Raw genomic sequence first — 18,570 nt, 5'->3', positions numbered from 1 at the left:
AGCACGGTTCGCCGGGCATACTACAGGGCTGACAACGGACAGGCCATTGGATGTCACAACGTGGAAATCAATAGCCAGCCTCGCGGAGCTAGCAACTGAAAGCATTTCGTTCAATACATCATTCATAGGCAGCCGTCCCACGTCAGTCAAGAGATTTGAATAACATTAAGGGATCATAGGCTCAAAACAAACCAGCATTGATTTACATATCATGTACACAATAACGAAGTTTAACTCCGATAAAGTACGTAGAGTCTGCAAGGCTCACACGAGCGTGACTTTATTTCGTAGATGAATTGGGCATCCCTGCGGTGTCAGGCCACTTGCGGAACAGGTCTGCGAGATGATCGATCGGTGCCATTAAAAGCCCGACAGCGGTCTCGTACGGTGGCTTGTCCGGTGCACTAGGATGAGAACGCGAAGGAACGAACATCTTCGTTCGGCTAAAAGACTTAGCGTAGCTCTCACTATCCTCTTGAGACAAGGCTTCTTCCAGCTTGGGCAAATCGGTCAATTCCTCCTCTTTGATATGCTTGGAAAGGTTGTCCATCAACTCCCTGATAGCAGGAAGAAACCGGATATCTGATGGTGTCATGTTTTGAAATGCCTTCAGTTGCTTTTTGACCTATACTCATCATGTTAGCACTATAATGGTTGGTGGATTAGCTTAACTCACCTCCAAATGCTCATTGCGGTCTTTATTGGCCATTTGCACGCCATCAGAGAGCATCTTCTCAAATAGAGGATACACAACAAGCTCTTCCCCAATCGAGTGTCGAGCTAGTTCCCAGGTGAACAGGTTCTGAAAGCGTGCCTGCTCATCCGGGTCTGTGGAGCTAATTATCGTGCCAAAATATGATTCAATCTCCCGGTGATCTTTTCTGATTGTTTCACTGATGCGAGGTGTCATGACGACAGGCGAAGTAGCAAATCCACGTCTATGAATAGCTCGTGACACGAGTTGACTGAATGGAGTGGTTTTTGATGGACGAAGGACAAAAGTCATTATAGCCACTATAGAAAATGTTCCTCAGGGGCTTCGGAATATCTAAGTGTGGTCTCATTATACTAGACGTAATTGTAGGAAATAAATGTCTCGTCCTCATTGGACCATTTTTGTACTAGTTCATACTGACCTCAGATAAATGCATGTATCATAGTAATTCAAGAGATATCGGGATGAAAGCAACCCCATTCAAGTCTAGAAAGATCTTCCAAGTGTGTTGACTTGAATGGATGCTCCAATCAGGAGAAATTTGATGGTAATCATCATAATGACATATCTGAGCCTTCGGCAGGATCTCCCTTCCATCCGGACTTTCGGATACAGCAAGCCCGGTATATGACGAGGCATCCGGATTCAAGTCGGTTTGATTTTCTATTGTCCCGTTATGTTCGAGTTCACATGCAGATATTTAGCTACCTGTGTTGTATGTTTTCAAGATCACTCTCTAGGGAACATCAAGCTGGATCTCCATGATTTCTCGGCCTATTCATACCTTTATCTAATGTGAAATCTAGAAGGACTTCGGCAGACACCTTGTCCCCGTCGTAACCAGGTGTCTGCGAAGGTGTCCCGATGTTGGTGGTTTGGCACGGCTACGGGAAATAAATCACCGAGCTAAGTTACAATGTTTCATTCCCTTTGCCACTGCACTATCTTCACTCCTCGCTTAGCTTTTCGGAGACGTGATTCATTTGCGTTCTCACAAGCTTGCATCCTGCTCGGAAATCTTTAGCACCCATCCCCGTGTTGATACGTCTCAATATTAGACCCCGTTTCTGGCCCTTATCTCGGGGTAATATGTATTTTATTATTCTAATCGATTCGAAATCATTTATTAGTTAGGTTTATATATCAAGTTTAAAAATGCGGGAGAATGCGTTATTTAGATAATATAAATTATATAGGTTTAGTTAGAAAGTAGTAGTAATCTTATACAAATCCCAATATATCAACCTTTTCCGCGGTATCTCGACCTCTACCGAGAATACAGGGTTAGGCCCGTGGCCCACTGCTGGTTGGGCTTTAGACCCGGGGTTCGGCCCCATTTATGGGCTTTGCAGAGCTCTAATTCCAAGCCGTCCACCACATTCAATTCAGCTTTTCAATGCCAGGCTCCCGTCAACTACCACAGTTTCCGTTTCCTCATCACTAGCTTCCTGGGGTGACACCAAGTCTTGCTTCTTTTGATCCCTATAATGAGATGTCAGTTAAATGTCCACCAATATCCAACGACGGGCTTCTACCTTCGCCATAGGTAAATAGAGCCTACAAAGCTAGTCCATAGGAGGAAGAAAAAGACAAAGGATATTGGCCATCCCTTTGGCCATCGTGGTGCACCGTCGGGGCCGGCGGTTGGGTATGCCAGCAACGGCACCCAGATGTTAAACGAATAACCAAATGACATCATGGAGCCCTGTAGTGCAATACATATGGTCGTTAGTATGACTCTTTTTCAATGCGGTGGGTGAGGAAACTGGGCATACCATGATGAGAGCGCGCTCCTCAGCATCGTCCCTCACTATTATATTGATAGTGGAGTACAGAATTGGACTCAAGCATCCAGACGCTCCGAAAGTATACCAAGCAACGAATCTTTGAGCCTTGTTAGTGATAGGATCTAAAATATTGAATGGAGCCAGAATGTATCTTACTTCAGCGCTGTAGGGATATTCCAAATTATCAAGCATAATGTCGAGAATAGACAGCACGCCGATGCAATAGTAAAAATGATCCATTCCGGATAGATTGCAGCTAACGTTGTGCCTAGCCAGGACACCACGATGTAAATCGCGTAGGTGACAGTCGGCAGCTGGTTAATTTGAGTCACGGAGTATCCCTCTGCTTTGAGCCACAGACTCATATAGTTGATTGGATAGGAGGAGATCATCATACATCTAGATAAAAACCGAAGTTAGCGTATTGACTACAAATAGTCAACCGTTGCCTTCAGAACTTACGCGAAGCAAGTGATAAACACCCAGATGTGCCATCTCTTAAAAGTCCTCTTGAAGACATTGAGATTCATCTTGCCAGGCTGACGAATTTTGGCTCTCTCGGTTCTCTCCTTGACCAATGTAATATCGCGGTCCGTCAGATAGAATGGTCTGGGTGAGCCCGGGATACCAGGAAATATAACAAATCCAATTAAGGCCACGGGGATGGTGAATATGCCATCAATTATGAACAGCCATCTCCACCCTGGCATACCTCCAACACCAGAGAGATTGGTATAAGCGGCTGCTTGTAGATATCCACTCACCATTGTACCGAGCGGGTTACAGATAAACCATGTTCCGGCTCGTTTGAATAGTTCGGGCCCCGTGTACCATGAACCTTCATTATGGTTAGGATAATTCCAGACGACAATATATATATATATATATATATACCTCTTCCACTTACCAAGAACAAAATGGGTTCCAGCAAAAACGGGTGCTTCTAGCATTCCAACCAAGAAGCGAAGGGCGTATATCTGGTGCACGTTTGTAACACGACTTTGAGTAAATGTGCAAATACCCCAGAGTACTTCAAGAGTAGGCAGCAACCAGCGAGCCCTATAGAATTAGTTAGTGGCTTGCTATTAGTGGAAGGACGTTTCAATTACTGGGACTCACAACTTTGGGCGTGACATGAGCAGCAGTCCTGGGATTTGAAATATCACATATGATGTATAGTAGCAGATATTGAAGTAGTTCAACTCGTTTCCGTACAGGCCGAAGTCCTCTTTTAGACCACTAACATACGCATTGCCAATGTTTGTCTGGTCTGCATTATATTGGCATCGAGCTGAGGAGCAATGAATGGGGACATCAGCCTACCTAGATACTTGACAAAGACTAAGTTTGTTAGTTACGTTTCTCTGAAAGTCATTTGAACGGGTGCACACTTACAGCAGAGACAGGCGAATATCAGAATTGACAGGTCTAACTTGAACAGTAGTCTAGAAATGTCAACACACCTTGACTGGGACATTCTTGGGCATTGATATGCTTACTTTCTCTCTTCAGAAGGATAAGAGGATGGATACCAATTAAACACCTCTTTGAAAAGGCCCAATGGGGATAATCTCCCGGATTTTTGCTTCGGGTCAGACATGAGTAAGGCTTGTCGGACGTCCGATGCTATCTCCAAAGACACAAAAGACAAAGCACATTGAAGGGCCTGCCATTACCATTATTTCTTATATGATCCTCTCCCACCATCGAATACCGGGATGTAAGAAGAGAAGATAAGCTGGCAAATGTGAACCAATTCCACCGCTCGCTGTCACCATCACTCCTTCGGCAGATCCAAATGGCCAAACCCGGCCATCAACTAGATCAAAGGAAGTCTGAATACGAAACTAGCACATTTACTGCTCGCTTTTATGCGCCAGTGGAGGCGACATACTTTTGTGTGATGGCGTGCGCGCAGCCCGGTCTACCACACGAAATCTGGAATTAGCCTTATCGCAGGCCCTCATCGAGTTTATTGCGTGCTCTTGATTATTTCTTCCGATTATCTGACGCGGGGTATGTGATCCGAATGAAGTGCCGGTGGACTTATATACGGCGTATCCTTCCTAAGGTGTTGTTGTAAGAGCAACTTGAAGCCACTAAAGATACTCGATTATCACCTCTTGGCAACTCATCGGCATTTCAATATGCCGGGAAAATATATTGAAAAATATGACCAGGTCCCTGTCACCAAGGAAGACCGTGAGTGCTTCTTGTTTTCTTGGTCCTTTTGTCTTGCTGACAGCCCGGTTAGTTGACTGGGCCGAACTTATCACACTGGACCTAAGCCAGTACGAACAGCCAAGGGGAAAGGAAGATCTTGTCAAACAGCTCGATCATGCTGTTAGAAATGTTGGTGAGTCGATGCCTTCTTACGCTCCACACCGAGGTCGAGGATCTATACGAGACCACCCCATCATCTAAAACAGCCCATACCCCCAAGCCGCACTTTGCTTAAATTTCATCTTTATGTTCAGTTCTGATTAGAGTCTGTAAACAGGATTCTTCTACGTGAAGAACTTCAACATCAGTCAAGAAGAGATCGACAACCAGTTTGCTTTAGGGCGGGAATTCTATGCCCTACCACTTGAAGAGAAACTCAAGTTCCACAGTGCCAGTGACCTTGAGAGAGGTGAATACAACTCTTACCGTCCTGCTGGGCAACGAATGTAAGAAACAGGTTGTTTTCAGATATACATTTGTCTAATACTGACACATCTTACTCAGCCTAGGAAATGGCGTCAAGGATAATGTCCAGGTGTACAATCTCCCAAAGTTCGACGGTCACCACGAGCGACCCCAGCCTTCCGTCCTTACAGAGAATATTAAGGAGATTGAAAATTTCAGTCGGGTATTTTCCCTTTCGTCGTCGTCATTTGAGGCTCTAACAATAACTCTAGAAATGTCACACCGAAGTTGTTGAGAAGCTTCTCCGTCTGTTCGCAATTCTACTTGAGTTGCCGGATGAAGATCAACTAGTCCGCGATCATCAATACGATGTCAAGGGAGAGGATCATCTGCGCTATATGCATTACGCTGCCCGAAGTGCTGAGGATAACAAGAAGGTCGGTGAACTTTACACCCCCGGCCACACAGACTTGGGAACCGTTACTCTCCTGTTCCGGCAACCCGTAGCCGCACTTCAGATCCTCAATTCAGAGGGTAACTGGAAGTGGGTACGGCCCCAGGATGGGACTATTACAATCAACACCTGCGATGCCTTGACGGCACTCACTGGTGGTTTGATCAAGTCTAGTATTCATCGGGTGCATGCACCCCCAGCCGATCAGGCTCACATAGACCGGTTGGGCGTGCTGTATTTTGCTCGGTAAGTTGTTTTGGGTATCCCGCATCCGGAGTCTTCGGGTTCTAATGAATGCAGCCCCAACAATCACATTGTTCTTGACCCAATTCAGAACAGCCCCCTCCTCCAGAGGCTTGGCTTGACCACCAACGTGTTTACTGAACTTGGACAGCACCTCACGACCGAGCAGTGGGTTAAAGTTCGACAAACACAGCAGCAGCGAAGAAATAAAGATGTCAAGATTTCGTCTGAGGGGAAGTACATCTATAAGCCGAAGGATCTCGAGATCATTCCTGGCCTTCAGGCTGCGGTCTACAACTAGTTGGGTCTTGAATATGATTATATGGTACAACATACATAGCCCAGGATCAACAAATTGAAATATCCTGTTTTTTCCATACACCATTAAAACGATCAAGGAAAATGCCTTGATCAAATAGAGAGCCTGGGCCGATCGAGTTAGCCCTCTTCCTAGCGAAACCGAGCTAGTTATTCCCATAAAAACCACTTTAATTCCAGATTCTACTTAGAATAATAACATACGCCAATCTCTGAATTGGGAAAATAAAAACAGTCCAAAATATTGGCCTCGATGAACGCAGTCAAAAGTGGAACCCCAATGACATCATTACTAGGAACGATCGACCCCCATGTTTCTTGGAGGAAAAGACCAGTGAAACAAGGCCAATTACCCAAAAGAAATCCCGGCTGCCTACTTTTAAAATCCTCTTTCTACTCTCTGTCATAACCCTCCACCCAATACGCAATCTGAACAGATCACCCCATATCAGCCCTACGTCAGCCTCAGCCCTACGCCTTACTATTATCATTGCATAGAATTCCTATTACTCTCCGCCCACATGTCGTTACCTGAACTCGAAAAGTTCTCCCAGTCGAAGCAAGCGAAGAAGTTCACCATGATCCCAGACACCTCCACCGACTCATTGTACTTGGATTCCAAGGTTGCGCTCGAACAACGGAGGCAGGCCAAGGAGGAGATGGGGATGCAGTTGCCAGAATCCGAACCTTTCGCTCAGTCCAACCAAGCAAAACAATTCACCATGATCCCAAATACCTCCAGCGACTCATTGTATTTGGATTCCAGTGTTGCGCGCGGACAACGGAGGCAGTCCGAGGTCGAGATGAAGGCGAATGACGCTGCTTTCCAGAAAGCCGAGGGGCAGGAAGGAGAAGGCCTTCTCGCGGGCATGAAACACCAATTGGACTCGATGGCTCCTGGTGGCTCGATCTCGGAGTTTGGAAATTCCATTGGCTCCGCCGCCCAAGAGAGAATCGTCGCCGCGAAGGATACCATAATGGAGGGTGCGTTACCTGCTGCGCAGGGAGCATTACGTACCGTTCGGGGTCACATTCGCTCTATTTCAGGTGGATCCAACGAGGTTGAGGAGACGGTACCTGAAGGTATGTTCTTGTTTTGAGTTTCCCAGCATACATGACTCGGTTGTTGACGATGTTAATGTTCAGAACTTTCCCAGGAAGAGCGCGAATGCATTGATAAAATGAGCAACGAACAGATTTGCGACTTCCTTCGAGAGAAAAATATGAGCAATAAGCACTCACTGCCAACGAAGTAGACAACTGGCAGCACATTCTTGGCGTTTTGAGGTCTAGTCTCCATTGACTGGAGGTCTAGAATCATTTTTGTTTTTTTGCGGCTAGTCGAACATTCCGGATGTCGCTGATCGCATCTCTTCTCCAGGGGGACAGGATCCTCGTTCATTGCTTAACATGTATAATTAGCTGTCGCAGTAACTGAATTTATTTGAGTGGCAAATTTCACAACTAACTTTACACAGTAACTCGATCCAAATTGATAGTGCTTAGATCCTAGAGAGCCGCCCTGAATCCTCTGTCAAGGGCGCGATCCAAACCTAGGAAGTCAGCCACTTGGCCCAAGTGATCAACACCGAAGAATCCCTCGGTCTTGCCCTTGGAGTTCGTGCACTCGAACCACGGCAGCCCGAAAGCTCCCGAGTTAAATGATCGGTCGGTATTCGCCGTCAGAAGGGCCTTGACTTCCGGAGTGTTCATCTATGGGCCAAGTTAGCTAAGTCCTTGCGGTCACATTCGTACAGAACTAGTTAGAATATTAGGGGAGTATTGTAATGGACTTACAGCAGCCAAAATGTCAAGCGTCTCTTGCTTCCCAAGTACACTCTCAATCACGGGGGCGAAGTCATCGGGTTCACCGATGGCTGTGTTGCCTTCAACCCAAACTGCGTGGAATAATGCTCCGATTACCGTAGCGAGCTTTCCTGGGGCTTTCTGCGAGATTGCGCACAGCGCACGTTGCACGGTTAGTGTGCGGAAGGGGAAGCCTTTGGGAAATCCCTCTACAATCGGGACTGAGAAATATTTCGCCCATCGCACTCGCTGCTGGCCCAAGTAGGCTTTCTTATCTGAATGGCAGATACTGTGAGCTTTCATTGTTGCAATGTTCCCACTCATTTAGGACTTACTCTTGACGTTGATTGGAGGGCTGTTGCCAGTTGCATTCATCAAACCTCCGAGTAGAATCGGAACATATGTAATTTCACATTTTGCAAAGGCGGGTGAGTTCTAGAACCATGTTAGATACATAAAAATATCAAGATTTTCGGTCTTCATACCTGCAGCACATGAAACGCAATATATGCGAAGGGGCTGACGATGTCGACGTAAAGGGTAATCTTAGGACCCGGCATAGTGGAACCTTTGTAGTCGAATTTAAAGTATATAGCTAACCCAATAGGATTGAACGTACTGGGACAAGGTAGAATAATAGATCAGGAAATATCAGATTACTGAAATGTTGTCCCCGCAGTGGAATTCATTTTCCTCTATGCCGAGGTCCAGAAAGTCTATCCTTTCCCTCTTTGGACATTCATATCGTGACATTGTCATCTAACTCCCGACATATGTATATAATTTAATGGAAGTATCAATTAGGGATTTTTATCGGCACGACCAATCCATTTTTGGATTGGTTCCTGGTCATGTTACTTATATATCTTGGTAGAAACGTATATCAAACCCGTTGGCATTCAACAACCTACAAATACCGGCGAGTCAACAAAAGAAATTATCAAATTGCCCCTTTGTATATTGCATCAAGATGTGTTCACAATGAAGTAAATACCAATATTTGGGCGAAGTGTGCCACCGCCGCCACTTTGTATCAGCCACTCTGTATAAGAGAGGACCGGTACTTCTGTTTGATCCATTATCAACTCAACTAAACAATAATTAATCTGAACCTCCTTTTCTTAAACTCCATTCAAAATGAGCTCCCGGCCCCGAAGTATGAGTCGTTCCAGCGGTGACGGGTCCGATCAAGAACACAACCAGGAGTCCATCAATTACACAGATCATTCGGCAGTTACCAACCGCGGTGCACCGGCACGTCACTCCCGCCGCCAGCGGTCCGAGTATCGATCATGGAATAGGGCGAGCGACAGACCGACCAAGGGAACAACGGGGTCAAAGTATCGATCCACCTCGAAACATTGATACTTTGTGCGGTATCATCTAGTTTATGGGGCTGGATCTTGGGTAACTGATATCTCTTGGGAGATATTGTACGCAGACTGATTGTATCAAGGTCATCCAGATCTGAACTCATGTATGGCCTGCATACCTCACGATGTATACTGAAGCATACTTAGTCTTCACGGTTTCTTTGACAACTACTCAATCTCAACTCGTGCATTCATCATACATCTGACGTAGCTAGAAAAAGATCGGATATGAGTATTGTGTAGTATGCTTCATATTTATGTTGTTTTCGCTGATGTTTTAGTAGGAAGCTAGGTTGTTCAGGTGCGTCATCTGACAGGTGTATTGGACAAGGGGATATAGTTCGTCCTAGCACACAGTATTTGACTAGCTATAGACAAATAGGTACATTCATAGCTCGCATCATATGCAAGCCTTCCATCCTACCTAGGTACTTTTAGGGATACGAATCATCCCCGTCTTCAGATAAAGGAATACACATCTGCCTTGCGGCATCAGTATTGTTTTCTGGTTGAATGCTATCCTGACCGTGACTTGGAGTAAAAGAAGGAAAGAGAGAGGATAGAGAGCTATCGATGCTGGGTGAGCCTAAATCCCTTAGGCACGAACTGACCTGAAAACGAAGAGGGGTGTAAACACCAGAAGATTTGAGTGAGAACGGCCGGGGTCAAACCGGAACAGTCGAGTAGTGGAAGATCTTGGGCACTTCCCTTGTAGTACACATTGTCATGTTACCACTAGGCCACCTGCTATTGAATGCTGGTATTAGGTTACTCTTCATTTTCTCTCGCACTTTCTAAATCTAAAGTTTTGTTTATACACAGGGAAATCACTAGCGCCAATGCTGAAATATTGTCTGCTCTAGCAGTTAGTTGAGGCAACTGCATGAATACTGGTTCCGTTGGGTGGTTTGTAGCTCTGCTTGCCGTTTACATACCTGCACTTCTCGTATGTACCGTATGTGCATGTCAATCCAGACTAATAGTGATCTACAGTAGATCTAGATCCTAGACCAAGAAAATAGGTGATATCACCTTTCTTTCGAACAAACAAGTGCCTTTCAAGTTGAAGTCGAAATTCGATATATACAACCCCAAAAGGGTAATTAGGGCTCCTAATCTAGGGCTAGCCCCTCCATCGGCGATTGATCAGCGATAGCCTCCCGCCCCCAACATCAGAAAGCAACAACCTCAAGAGGTCCAACCACCACCAAAATGGCGCCAATCCCCATAACAATCGTGACGGGCTTCCTCGGCTCGGGCAAGACAACCCTCCTCCTCAACCTAATCCCCCAACTCCCAAAGACCTACAAGCTCGCCCTCCTCAAAAACGAATTCGGCGACGTAGCCGTGGACTCCCAACTAGCCTCAACACAATCCATCAGCGGCGTGCGCGAACTCCTCAACGGCTGTATCTGCTGCAACCTCGTTGGCCAACTCAGCGATGCACTGGACCAGCTCCGCACCGAAGTCCAACCCGACCGCATCGTGATCGAGACCAGCGGCAGCGCGTTCCCTGCAACGCTCGCGATGGAGGTGAACCGGCTTGCGCGTGAACAGGGCGGAAACTACGTTCTCGATGGCGTGATCAGCGTGATCGATGTCGAGAACTGGGAGGGGTATGAGGATACTTCGTACACGGCCAAGATCCAGGCGAAATATACCGATTTGATTGTTTTTAATAAGTGGGAGGATTCACCCGATCGATTTGATGTCTGTCTGGATCGGGTAGGTGATTTGGAGGTCGAGACGCCTTGGGTTAAGTCCAATAAGGGGAGAGTTGATATGGATGTGTTGCTGGGTATTGATGGGGCTTTGTTTAAGGAGTCTGAGAATGGGGCTACGGCTGGCCATGGACATGATCATCAGCATCAGCATGATCATCAGTCTGAGGTGGAGGTGCTTTCTGTTGTCTTGAAGTCCGAGGTTGAGGGGAAGACGGTCGATGTTGCTGCTCTGGAGCGGTTCCTCTCTATGGCGCCTCGTGAGGAGGTGTATCGCATTAAGGGAATTGTTCGCTGCTCGAACCAGGATCTTCCGGTGGAGTCATCGGATAATTCGACTGCGAGACAGACGCTCGAGACGTCTGGGGTGCAGTATTATATTCTCAACTGGGCGTTTGGGCGCTGGACTTGCACTCCTTCCGCTGTGGTCGCAGAATCTGCAGACCCTGCTGTCATTGCCCACATTACATTGATTATGGCTCGATACGAGTCGGCCAAGTGGAAGAAGAAGCTCGAAGCTGGTGGGCTGGTCCAGGCGGGTGATGGAGAGAGTGTGGAGTTGAGGGTGGAGCGCTTGGTCTAGATTTTCAATGGGGCCCCTGTTTATATGCCGTGATGTGGTTAATTTCTCATGATACCTTGTAAATGTGATGATAGAGCATGATACACCTGTAATCAAACATCAAGACTTTTCATATTTTATGCTCAAAAGCATGAACAAGAATCATAAAGCAACACGTCAACACAAGAGATACTAAAAGATCTCTGGTCAAGGGACATTGATACTGACAAGATGACCTCTATTCTAATTTAGGATCTAGTGGGCGTAAAACACGATCGCATATACAGCGAGAACGCACAATAGATACTATATTAGATATCCCCCTAAGGGTAGAGGTTATCAAACAAAAAGTGGATCCAAACACAAAAGGGACACGATTGCAAAAGATTGTAACAAATTTCAAACTAGTAGTTGAGCAGAGCGGAGGCACCGGGCTCGCTAGAAATATAGATAACCTCGTGGTTGTCCGAGAAGCCGTTGAAACGGGTAGCACTACACTTGGTGTAGGCTCCCATCTCCTCAAAGTAGAGCCAGTCACCGGTGTTCAGAAGGGCAGGCAAGCCAATACGCTGGGTGATGACATCGATGCCATCGCAGGTAGGTCCCCAGATAGAGTAAGTGATGTCCTCCGAAGTCGCAGAGTTCGGAGAAGCAGGCTGGGAGCCGTCCGAGGCACAGGTGAGAACCTGAGCGACGGGATGCTGGTGATCGAAGATGATGTTCGAAAAGTTGCCATAGACGCCATCGTTCAGGTACAACATGAAAGCATCACGAGAGGGATCTTCAGGATCCGGAATGTCACGCCGCGCAATGACGTTGGCGGCCAGAGTGTAGGCAGTGGCTACATAGTAGCGACCGGGCTCAGCGATCACACGAATGTTGGGCGGGAAATAAGTGTCCACGGCTTCGCCTAGAATGCCCGCGAACTTCTCAAATGTGTCCTGGCAGAAACCGCCGCCAACATCCAGAGTGTGGAGTTCGTGGCCGATCTCTCCCGCCTGATCGAAGACCATGCGCGCATCCTGCACGGCCTTGAGGAACGCCCGGGGATCCTCGGCGCCAGATCCGACGTGGAAACTGACACCGACGACCTTGAGGTCCAATTTATAAGCCAGCTCAAGCAACGGACGAGCCTGATCCATAGAAGCACCGAACTTCATACTCAACCGGCACAGGCTGGTCGAGTCATCGGTCAAGATACGGAGGTAGAGTTCCGCCTCAGGGAAGGTAGACTTGATCTTGTACAGCTCATCGGCATTGTCAAAGGTCATCTGCTTGACGCCGACCTCGGCAGCATAGCGCAAGTAAGACTTGGTCTTGCAAGGCTGGGCATAGATAATGCGGCTAGGATCAATGCCCGTCTGAAGGGCCAGATCGATCTCAGACTTGGAGGCACAGTCGAAACCGTTTCCAAGTTGGGCCATGAGCCGGAGTACTTCCGGATCCGGGTTACACTTAACAGCTGTTGGGGTCTTCGTTAGCCGGGCTCCAGAGTGGGGCTATCCACTGGCAGAGAGAGACCTACCGTAGAAGGGCTTCACACGGCCCAAGTTCATCTTCCAACGCATATGCTGGCGGTAGACTTCCCCCATATCCGCCACATAGAAAGCATCCTCATCCCCAGGACCACAGTGGTCCACATCCACTTCCGCCGCACGCTTCTTCAACACATCCAAAACAAGTTCCTTGGCAGTCAACGATGATTGCAACAAATTGTTGTCCCCATGACTGACGAGACCAAGATGGTCCAGACTATTGGTAAAGTCTTTTCTGAAGGTGCATACTTCAGCAGTCGATACACACGCAGTCGGTGCCATAACCATGCCGCTGCGACTCAGCACAATAGTAGAAGAAAGAGAAATAATAAAAAGTTTTTTAAACCGGCAGGCGACTGCGCGTTAGGGAGGACGAAAAGTGTCACAACCGTAGTTGACTGGACCAAGCCTCCTAGACCCTTCCCCCTGAAGAGGAAGAACCTTGAAAGAAGTCCTATGCGGCAGCTCAGAGAACGAGGGAATAATCTCCGGGGACGTCAACGGGACGAAAAAAGGCGCACCGGACGAGAGTTCAGAGAAGACCAGGAGGTGGAATGTTGTTAAGAGTGTCGCGGAGACGTTGAGTGGAGACAATTTGGCTAAGAACCAGAAGGGAGGCTACTGGAGCCGTGGTGACCGAATCGCCTTTGGGGATTCCAAAGGCAGGGTCGAATAAGTGGACCTAAAAAGGACCGAAGAGATCTAAGAGTAGAGCGGTTAGCAAGCCTGGTATAATTTCCAGGTGCTATGATAGCTATGAGAGAAAAAAAGGGACGGATGAGAGGGAAGGGGACGAGAGTTTGAGAAATTTTTCTTTGGGGGGGGGGGGCAGTGAGCGAGCTTAGGGCACACGACTATTGGGGGAAATAAAACGCCGCACGGGGTCACACACACACACACAACCCCAAAACAAGTTAACTTGGAAATAAAAGACTCACCTTGTAAATAAGCTGTGCAAGGACCCAAATCGTAAGGGATATGAGGGAGTCCTGGAGAGATGACGGAGTCGTGGGACACTTCGTGGGGAAAAAAAGAGTGGTGCTTACTCAGCCCGGGAAAAAAAAAGGGCTCTACTTTTAAGACTCTCTTCAGCTTTTTTTTTTTTTTTTTTTTTCGTTCTAATACTATTTCGGACAAACATGCGCGATTATATTTCGGGCCTTTGTTAGGCATCCATTATTATCTTGCCGGCGCTACAGGTCCCAGGTGTGACTGCATGATGCAGGAGTTGAACCCCCATCGGGATTGTAGGATTCAATGGTAGCGGTGTGTATATTGTCTTATGATTTGTCGGAGTATATCCCTGTTGGATCAAACATTTAAACTTGCCAGGTACTCCGTACTCCGTACATCCTATACAGGTACATACGTGGCCTTGTTGCTAGTCTGTGCGTACCCGGATGTTTATATTTTTAGTACAAAACTGTGATAAACGCAGTACACTTGCAGGTGATATGCAAAATATGCAGAACCGGGATGAAGCTCTTGAGTAATAGCTCGGGCGAGAACCGAGATATATGACGTTTGATACTTGATTCCATGCACGGACCAGGGAACCCTTTGGTCTTCCAATCCACAGATTTCCTCAGACCCCATACTTGCAGGAATGTTACCCTGTAATAAAGAGCCAATATAGGTAGGACGTGATTGGACAATTGCATAACTTAACTTCCAATGATGGGCGATATAGAAACTTGAACCCTCTAAGTACTCCGTAAAAAAAAAAAAAAAAAAAAAAGAAGCAGCCAATGGGTCGAGACTCAAGGCTTTACAAACCTTATCGGAACCCGGAATTATACACCGGGAGAGTTCCAAGGTTCTTAATATACTGCAGTTGTATAAGTTCTTCCAAGTCTAGATTATCCTTTAATTCTCTAATTGAGGCTCCAATTGAGCATTTCTTCGGTAACTTCGGTTTATATATTGTACTTTGTAAAGCAATGACTTAACATAGCTATCCACCTGCAATCCACCGGTTTGATTTTGCTGGTTCGTAACTGGTGCGGTTTTTTGGGCCCATAGTGGAAATTCGGTTCCGATCCACACTTCTAATTCATTTGACAATTCTAGAAACACACCGAAAACATATCAGAATGCCTTAGGTAAATAGGGATATGAGAGATTATGCCGAGAGGCCCGTCAACTAGTTATATCTTTCTTGTCACACTTGTATAGATGTTTGCTTTATATCCTCGATGCTTAATCCCCATCTAACCTGTACATCTAAATTGTATGAAGTATACTAATCTCCCAGGCAAAGAAACCGCATTAGCTTCATTGGAGGATCTACGAGAAAGGTTGCTGATTTTGGGTTATCTCGCTTCTTGCTTCCTATGCTTCAACGTGGTTGTTTTTAAGGTTAGCTTTAGGTTGTGCTTTCGTTCAACCAAGGGGATTACCCGTTGTAATGGTTTTCTCATCCCCGCAGGCAATGTTCTATATGCTATCTTTCTCCGGTTGGTCGACTGTAGCAGTAAAATTCGATCTCATCCACCTCATCGTGTTGCGAGGGGATCTCAACGCTGTCCTGCACCGCCATAAACCCCGCCGACGTCATCAAGTCGAAAAACACCGTTTCGCTGTCATGCCGTCTCTTCAAAGCCACCAAGATGATGGCCTTCGGGGAGGTCTGAACCAATCGGTCGAGCGCAGAGACTAGCGCCGGTAGGCTGTCTGCGTTGTAGGTACAGTCAGAGACAAGAATGAGCTCAATGGGTCGGGGGCAGAGCTCATCCGGAGGGTCATCCCAGTCGAGGTTTTGATACTGAAGACTGGACATGGTTGCGAGTTGGGCAGCATTAATATTGCGTGTTACGATGTCCTCAACCTCAGGGAGGTCCGTGAGTATGACCGAACAGTTGGGAAGCATTGTGGCCAATGCAATTCCCACTATCCCACATCCGGCCCCTAGCTCAACTACCTGAAGAGGCTGAGTGCGGTTGGTGGATAGGACCCGTTTCAATGCTGGTATTTTAGGTTCAGTGCCTTTGTTGCTGCCATAACGGGTCGTCGTCTTTATATCACAGATCATGTGAAGATATGTAACTGTTGCGAGGCCCGCATCCCTGGGAAAATCCCTGCTTAGAAACTCGAGGGAAAAATCGAAAGATAAGTAGAAGAACGACTCACCATATGTGTCGAGCAATACTATTTCCTGTCTCTTCCCATATTTGTATGGGAGATGCTTCGCAGCCGCTGTATTGAATCTGCCGTTGAACTAGCTTCTCCGCTGGCGCGGATCGAGGCCCAAAGGGGGCACTTGTTGCACCAACCACTAATGGTATGGGGGGATATTGGGGTATAGAGTATCCTGGTGGGTTCGGCACTTGAACCGTCAACACCATAGATTGTTGAGCCAGATTGGGTGGAAGAGGCCCCAGGGTAATAGCAAGTTCACGATTACTGGCGTTCCATGTTGTTTTTTTCTCAAACAAAACCCGAGAGGAATGGTCTCGGGCTATCACTATCAAATCAACATCTTCGGCGAAAAAAGAGTCTCCCAGATCAGTGGTGATGCAGATAAGAGCAGAGAGGTAAGGGGACCCTTTCTGCTGCTGGATCCTGGGGGTTTTCAGGAATCGAACATAGTACACCATCTTGGAGATATAGAACACAATGCTTTCTCCAAGTTCCCTCAATGCCTCTCCCTCCTAAACGCATCTTCATCAACCCAAATTTCCCCCAGGAAATTACCCGTGCTGACTAAGCAAGGAATGACATCGCGAGGTCGGATTCACCTCAACTACACTTGCCTCGATTCACCCCTGTAACTTTTCCAATGTCGCCGGCGACAGATGGTGCAGCGAATCACACGAGATCAGCATTAGCAGTGTCTATTGTCGACACCGTTGCCCAAGATGATGCGACCGCGCGACCCCCGCATCCGACAACGGATTAATCAGATCTCCCATAACATCGAGACTGCCAACGAAACCGCGCAGGAAGGGCTTTATACTTTCTCCCACAACTACATATCCCCGTGTTTTGAATCCATTGGAAACTGCGTGACTGCATGTACAGCACCTTGCCTCCCGAGCCGAGAAGACCACCTAAGGCGGCGACGAAGGGGCCAAACTGAAGCCAACTTTGATTTTTACGACGACTGGGCCAACGAAGAAGAAGATGATGGCTTAATCGGATGGAGTACGGGCGAACTCGACCGCCTTCTTGCTGGCAGCGGGCTGGCGCGCGGAACTGCTGACCAGCCCCGTCGACCCCGGAGAATGAGCTACGGGACACGCAACACCAGGCGAAGGAGCACCGCACATATTCCGGACAATCGCGACGACCCGACTGTGATTCCCAGCTCTTCTCTCCTTGGCTTCCTCGAGCGCTTTCCGTGGAGATTCGGTGCAAGGGGAGTCAAGTACCGGCCTTCAGCTGCTGATCTCCAAGAACACCCCGGCGCCCGGCGCTATGCGCACGAAGATGAGCCACTAATGGAAGCTGTGGATGATGATGGAGAGCAATTTTCCCCCACCCCTAATAGGAGAAATCGCAGTGCCACGCAATCTTCCCGCGGAACGGACAACTCACTTAGCTCGCGCGGGGATCTATTCCCTAGTGATGAGGAGGAAGATGCAGTCCCCCTTGACGATGAGTTTGCACTTGCTTTTGGGCGCCGCGGAACGGGCTTGGAATCTGATGATCAGTCCGGGGCGAAATCTGAACTTATACAGTCTGCATCCGCGTCCAGCCTCGGTGCTGCCTCCTCGAAAAAGATCAAGCGGAAGAAGAAACGGTCCCCAAAGCGATCGGCCAGTGCTCAAAGTGTTGACACGCCATCATTGGCAGACTTGAAGACAGAAGAGCAGCGCGCGGCATTGGAAGAAGAAGCGGATGTTGAGAGACGACGGCTTGCTGCACACGAGCTGGCTTTAAGTCGAGGTCTTGATACTGGAGGCGGTGATAAGGTATGGCATTTTGCATCTTCTGCCTCAGCGAAGGAAAACTAACCAGTTTACTTGTTTAGCCCGCCCCAACACCCACTAATCCAAGTCTCCGATCACAAGAACAATTTAATACCCCGAGAAGGGCCTTCAGCGAGTCATCAAGCCTCCGGATGTCCGACAACCAAACCGAGCCTTTCCCGCCTCTATCTATGTCGCCTTCATCTATGGCTATGGATTCTCCGGGCCTATCGAAAACCTCGCCAAGAGCTATATCTCCTCATGAGCTTGGTGATAATACGACTTCTCTCGATTGATCAAGTTAATGGTTCTCCACACCCATTGCTGCAATTTGCTCTGGGTGATTATTGAAGTCCTCTGCCATTGATCGCCTATTTTGTATGATATTAGCGACCTTGTTACACTATACCCCCATGAATTCAAGAGTCTCAAGAGTCCTAGGACTTCTCGAGCATTTTTCAAATTGAAAACATAATAAAACTACGATAAACCCTGATTGACTTTGAGATTTTTTGGCC

General features: G+C 47.4%; 10 protein-coding genes across 10 annotated transcripts; 5 read left to right on the top strand and 5 right to left on the bottom strand.

Moving 5' to 3' along the window:
- Positions 1-280: 280 nt before the first annotated feature.
- On the bottom strand, positions 281-910 carry N7517_005912 (uncharacterized protein; the record flags this gene model as incomplete). The annotated part of the gene is made up of 2 exons (XM_056723642.1): positions 281-625; positions 677-910. 2 exons carry the CDS (start codon positions 908-910, stop codon positions 281-283), a joined length of 579 nt encoding a protein of 192 aa, XP_056579892.1.
- Positions 911-2,100: 1,190 nt separating this feature from the next.
- N7517_005911 (uncharacterized protein) lies at positions 2,101-4,102 on the bottom strand (the record flags this gene model as incomplete). The annotated part of the gene is made up of 10 exons (XM_056723641.1): positions 2,101-2,197; positions 2,251-2,420; positions 2,491-2,599; positions 2,659-2,901; positions 2,965-3,340; positions 3,410-3,561; positions 3,622-3,772; positions 3,826-3,843; positions 3,898-3,947; positions 4,002-4,102. 10 exons carry the CDS (start codon positions 4,100-4,102, stop codon positions 2,101-2,103), a joined length of 1,467 nt encoding a protein of 488 aa, XP_056579891.1.
- A 547-nt stretch (positions 4,103-4,649) lies between these two features.
- Positions 4,650-6,128, top strand: N7517_005910 (uncharacterized protein; the record flags this gene model as incomplete). The annotated part of the gene is made up of 6 exons (XM_056723640.1): positions 4,650-4,704; positions 4,757-4,858; positions 5,003-5,171; positions 5,230-5,353; positions 5,403-5,830; positions 5,885-6,128. 6 exons carry the CDS (start codon positions 4,650-4,652, stop codon positions 6,126-6,128), a joined length of 1,122 nt encoding a protein of 373 aa, XP_056579890.1.
- Positions 6,129-6,666: 538 nt separating this feature from the next.
- N7517_005909 (uncharacterized protein) lies at positions 6,667-7,401 on the top strand (the record flags this gene model as incomplete). Its single annotated transcript, XM_056723639.1, has 2 exons — positions 6,667-7,228; positions 7,292-7,401. 2 exons carry the CDS (start codon positions 6,667-6,669, stop codon positions 7,399-7,401), a joined length of 672 nt encoding a protein of 223 aa, XP_056579889.1.
- A 253-nt stretch (positions 7,402-7,654) lies between these two features.
- On the bottom strand, positions 7,655-8,511 carry N7517_005908 (putative 2-hydroxychromene-2-carboxylate isomerase; the record flags this gene model as incomplete). The annotated part of the gene is made up of 4 exons (XM_056723638.1): positions 7,655-7,858; positions 7,943-8,226; positions 8,287-8,386; positions 8,437-8,511. 4 exons carry the CDS (start codon positions 8,509-8,511, stop codon positions 7,655-7,657), a joined length of 663 nt encoding a protein of 220 aa, XP_056579888.1.
- Positions 8,512-9,088: 577 nt separating this feature from the next.
- On the top strand, positions 9,089-9,316 carry N7517_005907 (uncharacterized protein; the record flags this gene model as incomplete). The annotated part of the gene is made up of 1 exon (XM_056723637.1): positions 9,089-9,316. The coding sequence occupies one exon, from the start codon at positions 9,089-9,091 to the stop codon at positions 9,314-9,316; it is 228 nt and encodes a 75-aa protein (XP_056579887.1).
- A 1,220-nt stretch (positions 9,317-10,536) lies between these two features.
- N7517_005906 (uncharacterized protein) lies at positions 10,537-11,628 on the top strand (the record flags this gene model as incomplete). The annotated part of the gene is made up of 1 exon (XM_056723636.1): positions 10,537-11,628. The coding sequence occupies one exon, from the start codon at positions 10,537-10,539 to the stop codon at positions 11,626-11,628; it is 1,092 nt and encodes a 363-aa protein (XP_056579886.1).
- Positions 11,629-12,011: 383 nt separating this feature from the next.
- On the bottom strand, positions 12,012-13,430 carry N7517_005905 (type III PLP-dependent enzyme; the record flags this gene model as incomplete). The annotated part of the gene is made up of 2 exons (XM_056723635.1): positions 12,012-13,069; positions 13,133-13,430. The coding sequence occupies 2 exons, from the start codon at positions 13,428-13,430 to the stop codon at positions 12,012-12,014; spliced, it is 1,356 nt and encodes a 451-aa protein (XP_056579885.1).
- A 2,155-nt stretch (positions 13,431-15,585) lies between these two features.
- Positions 15,586-16,738, bottom strand: N7517_005904 (protein N-lysine methyltransferase family protein; the record flags this gene model as incomplete). Its single annotated transcript, XM_056723634.1, has 2 exons — positions 15,586-16,207; positions 16,272-16,738. The coding sequence occupies 2 exons, from the start codon at positions 16,736-16,738 to the stop codon at positions 15,586-15,588; spliced, it is 1,089 nt and encodes a 362-aa protein (XP_056579884.1).
- Positions 16,739-16,999: 261 nt separating this feature from the next.
- Positions 17,000-18,348, top strand: N7517_005903 (uncharacterized protein; the record flags this gene model as incomplete). The annotated part of the gene is made up of 2 exons (XM_056723633.1): positions 17,000-18,055; positions 18,115-18,348. 2 exons carry the CDS (start codon positions 17,000-17,002, stop codon positions 18,346-18,348), a joined length of 1,290 nt encoding a protein of 429 aa, XP_056579883.1.
- Positions 18,349-18,570: the final 222 nt, after the last annotated feature.

Source organism: Penicillium concentricum (genome assembly GCF_028827145.1).
Source record: "Penicillium concentricum strain IBT 3081 chromosome Unknown utg000002l_segment0_segment0, whole genome shotgun sequence".
Classification (NCBI taxonomy): Eukaryota; Fungi; Ascomycota; class Eurotiomycetes; order Eurotiales; family Aspergillaceae; genus Penicillium; species Penicillium concentricum.
Note: the sequence above shows the minus strand (reverse complement) of the source record. Positions and strands in the feature narration are given on the sequence as shown.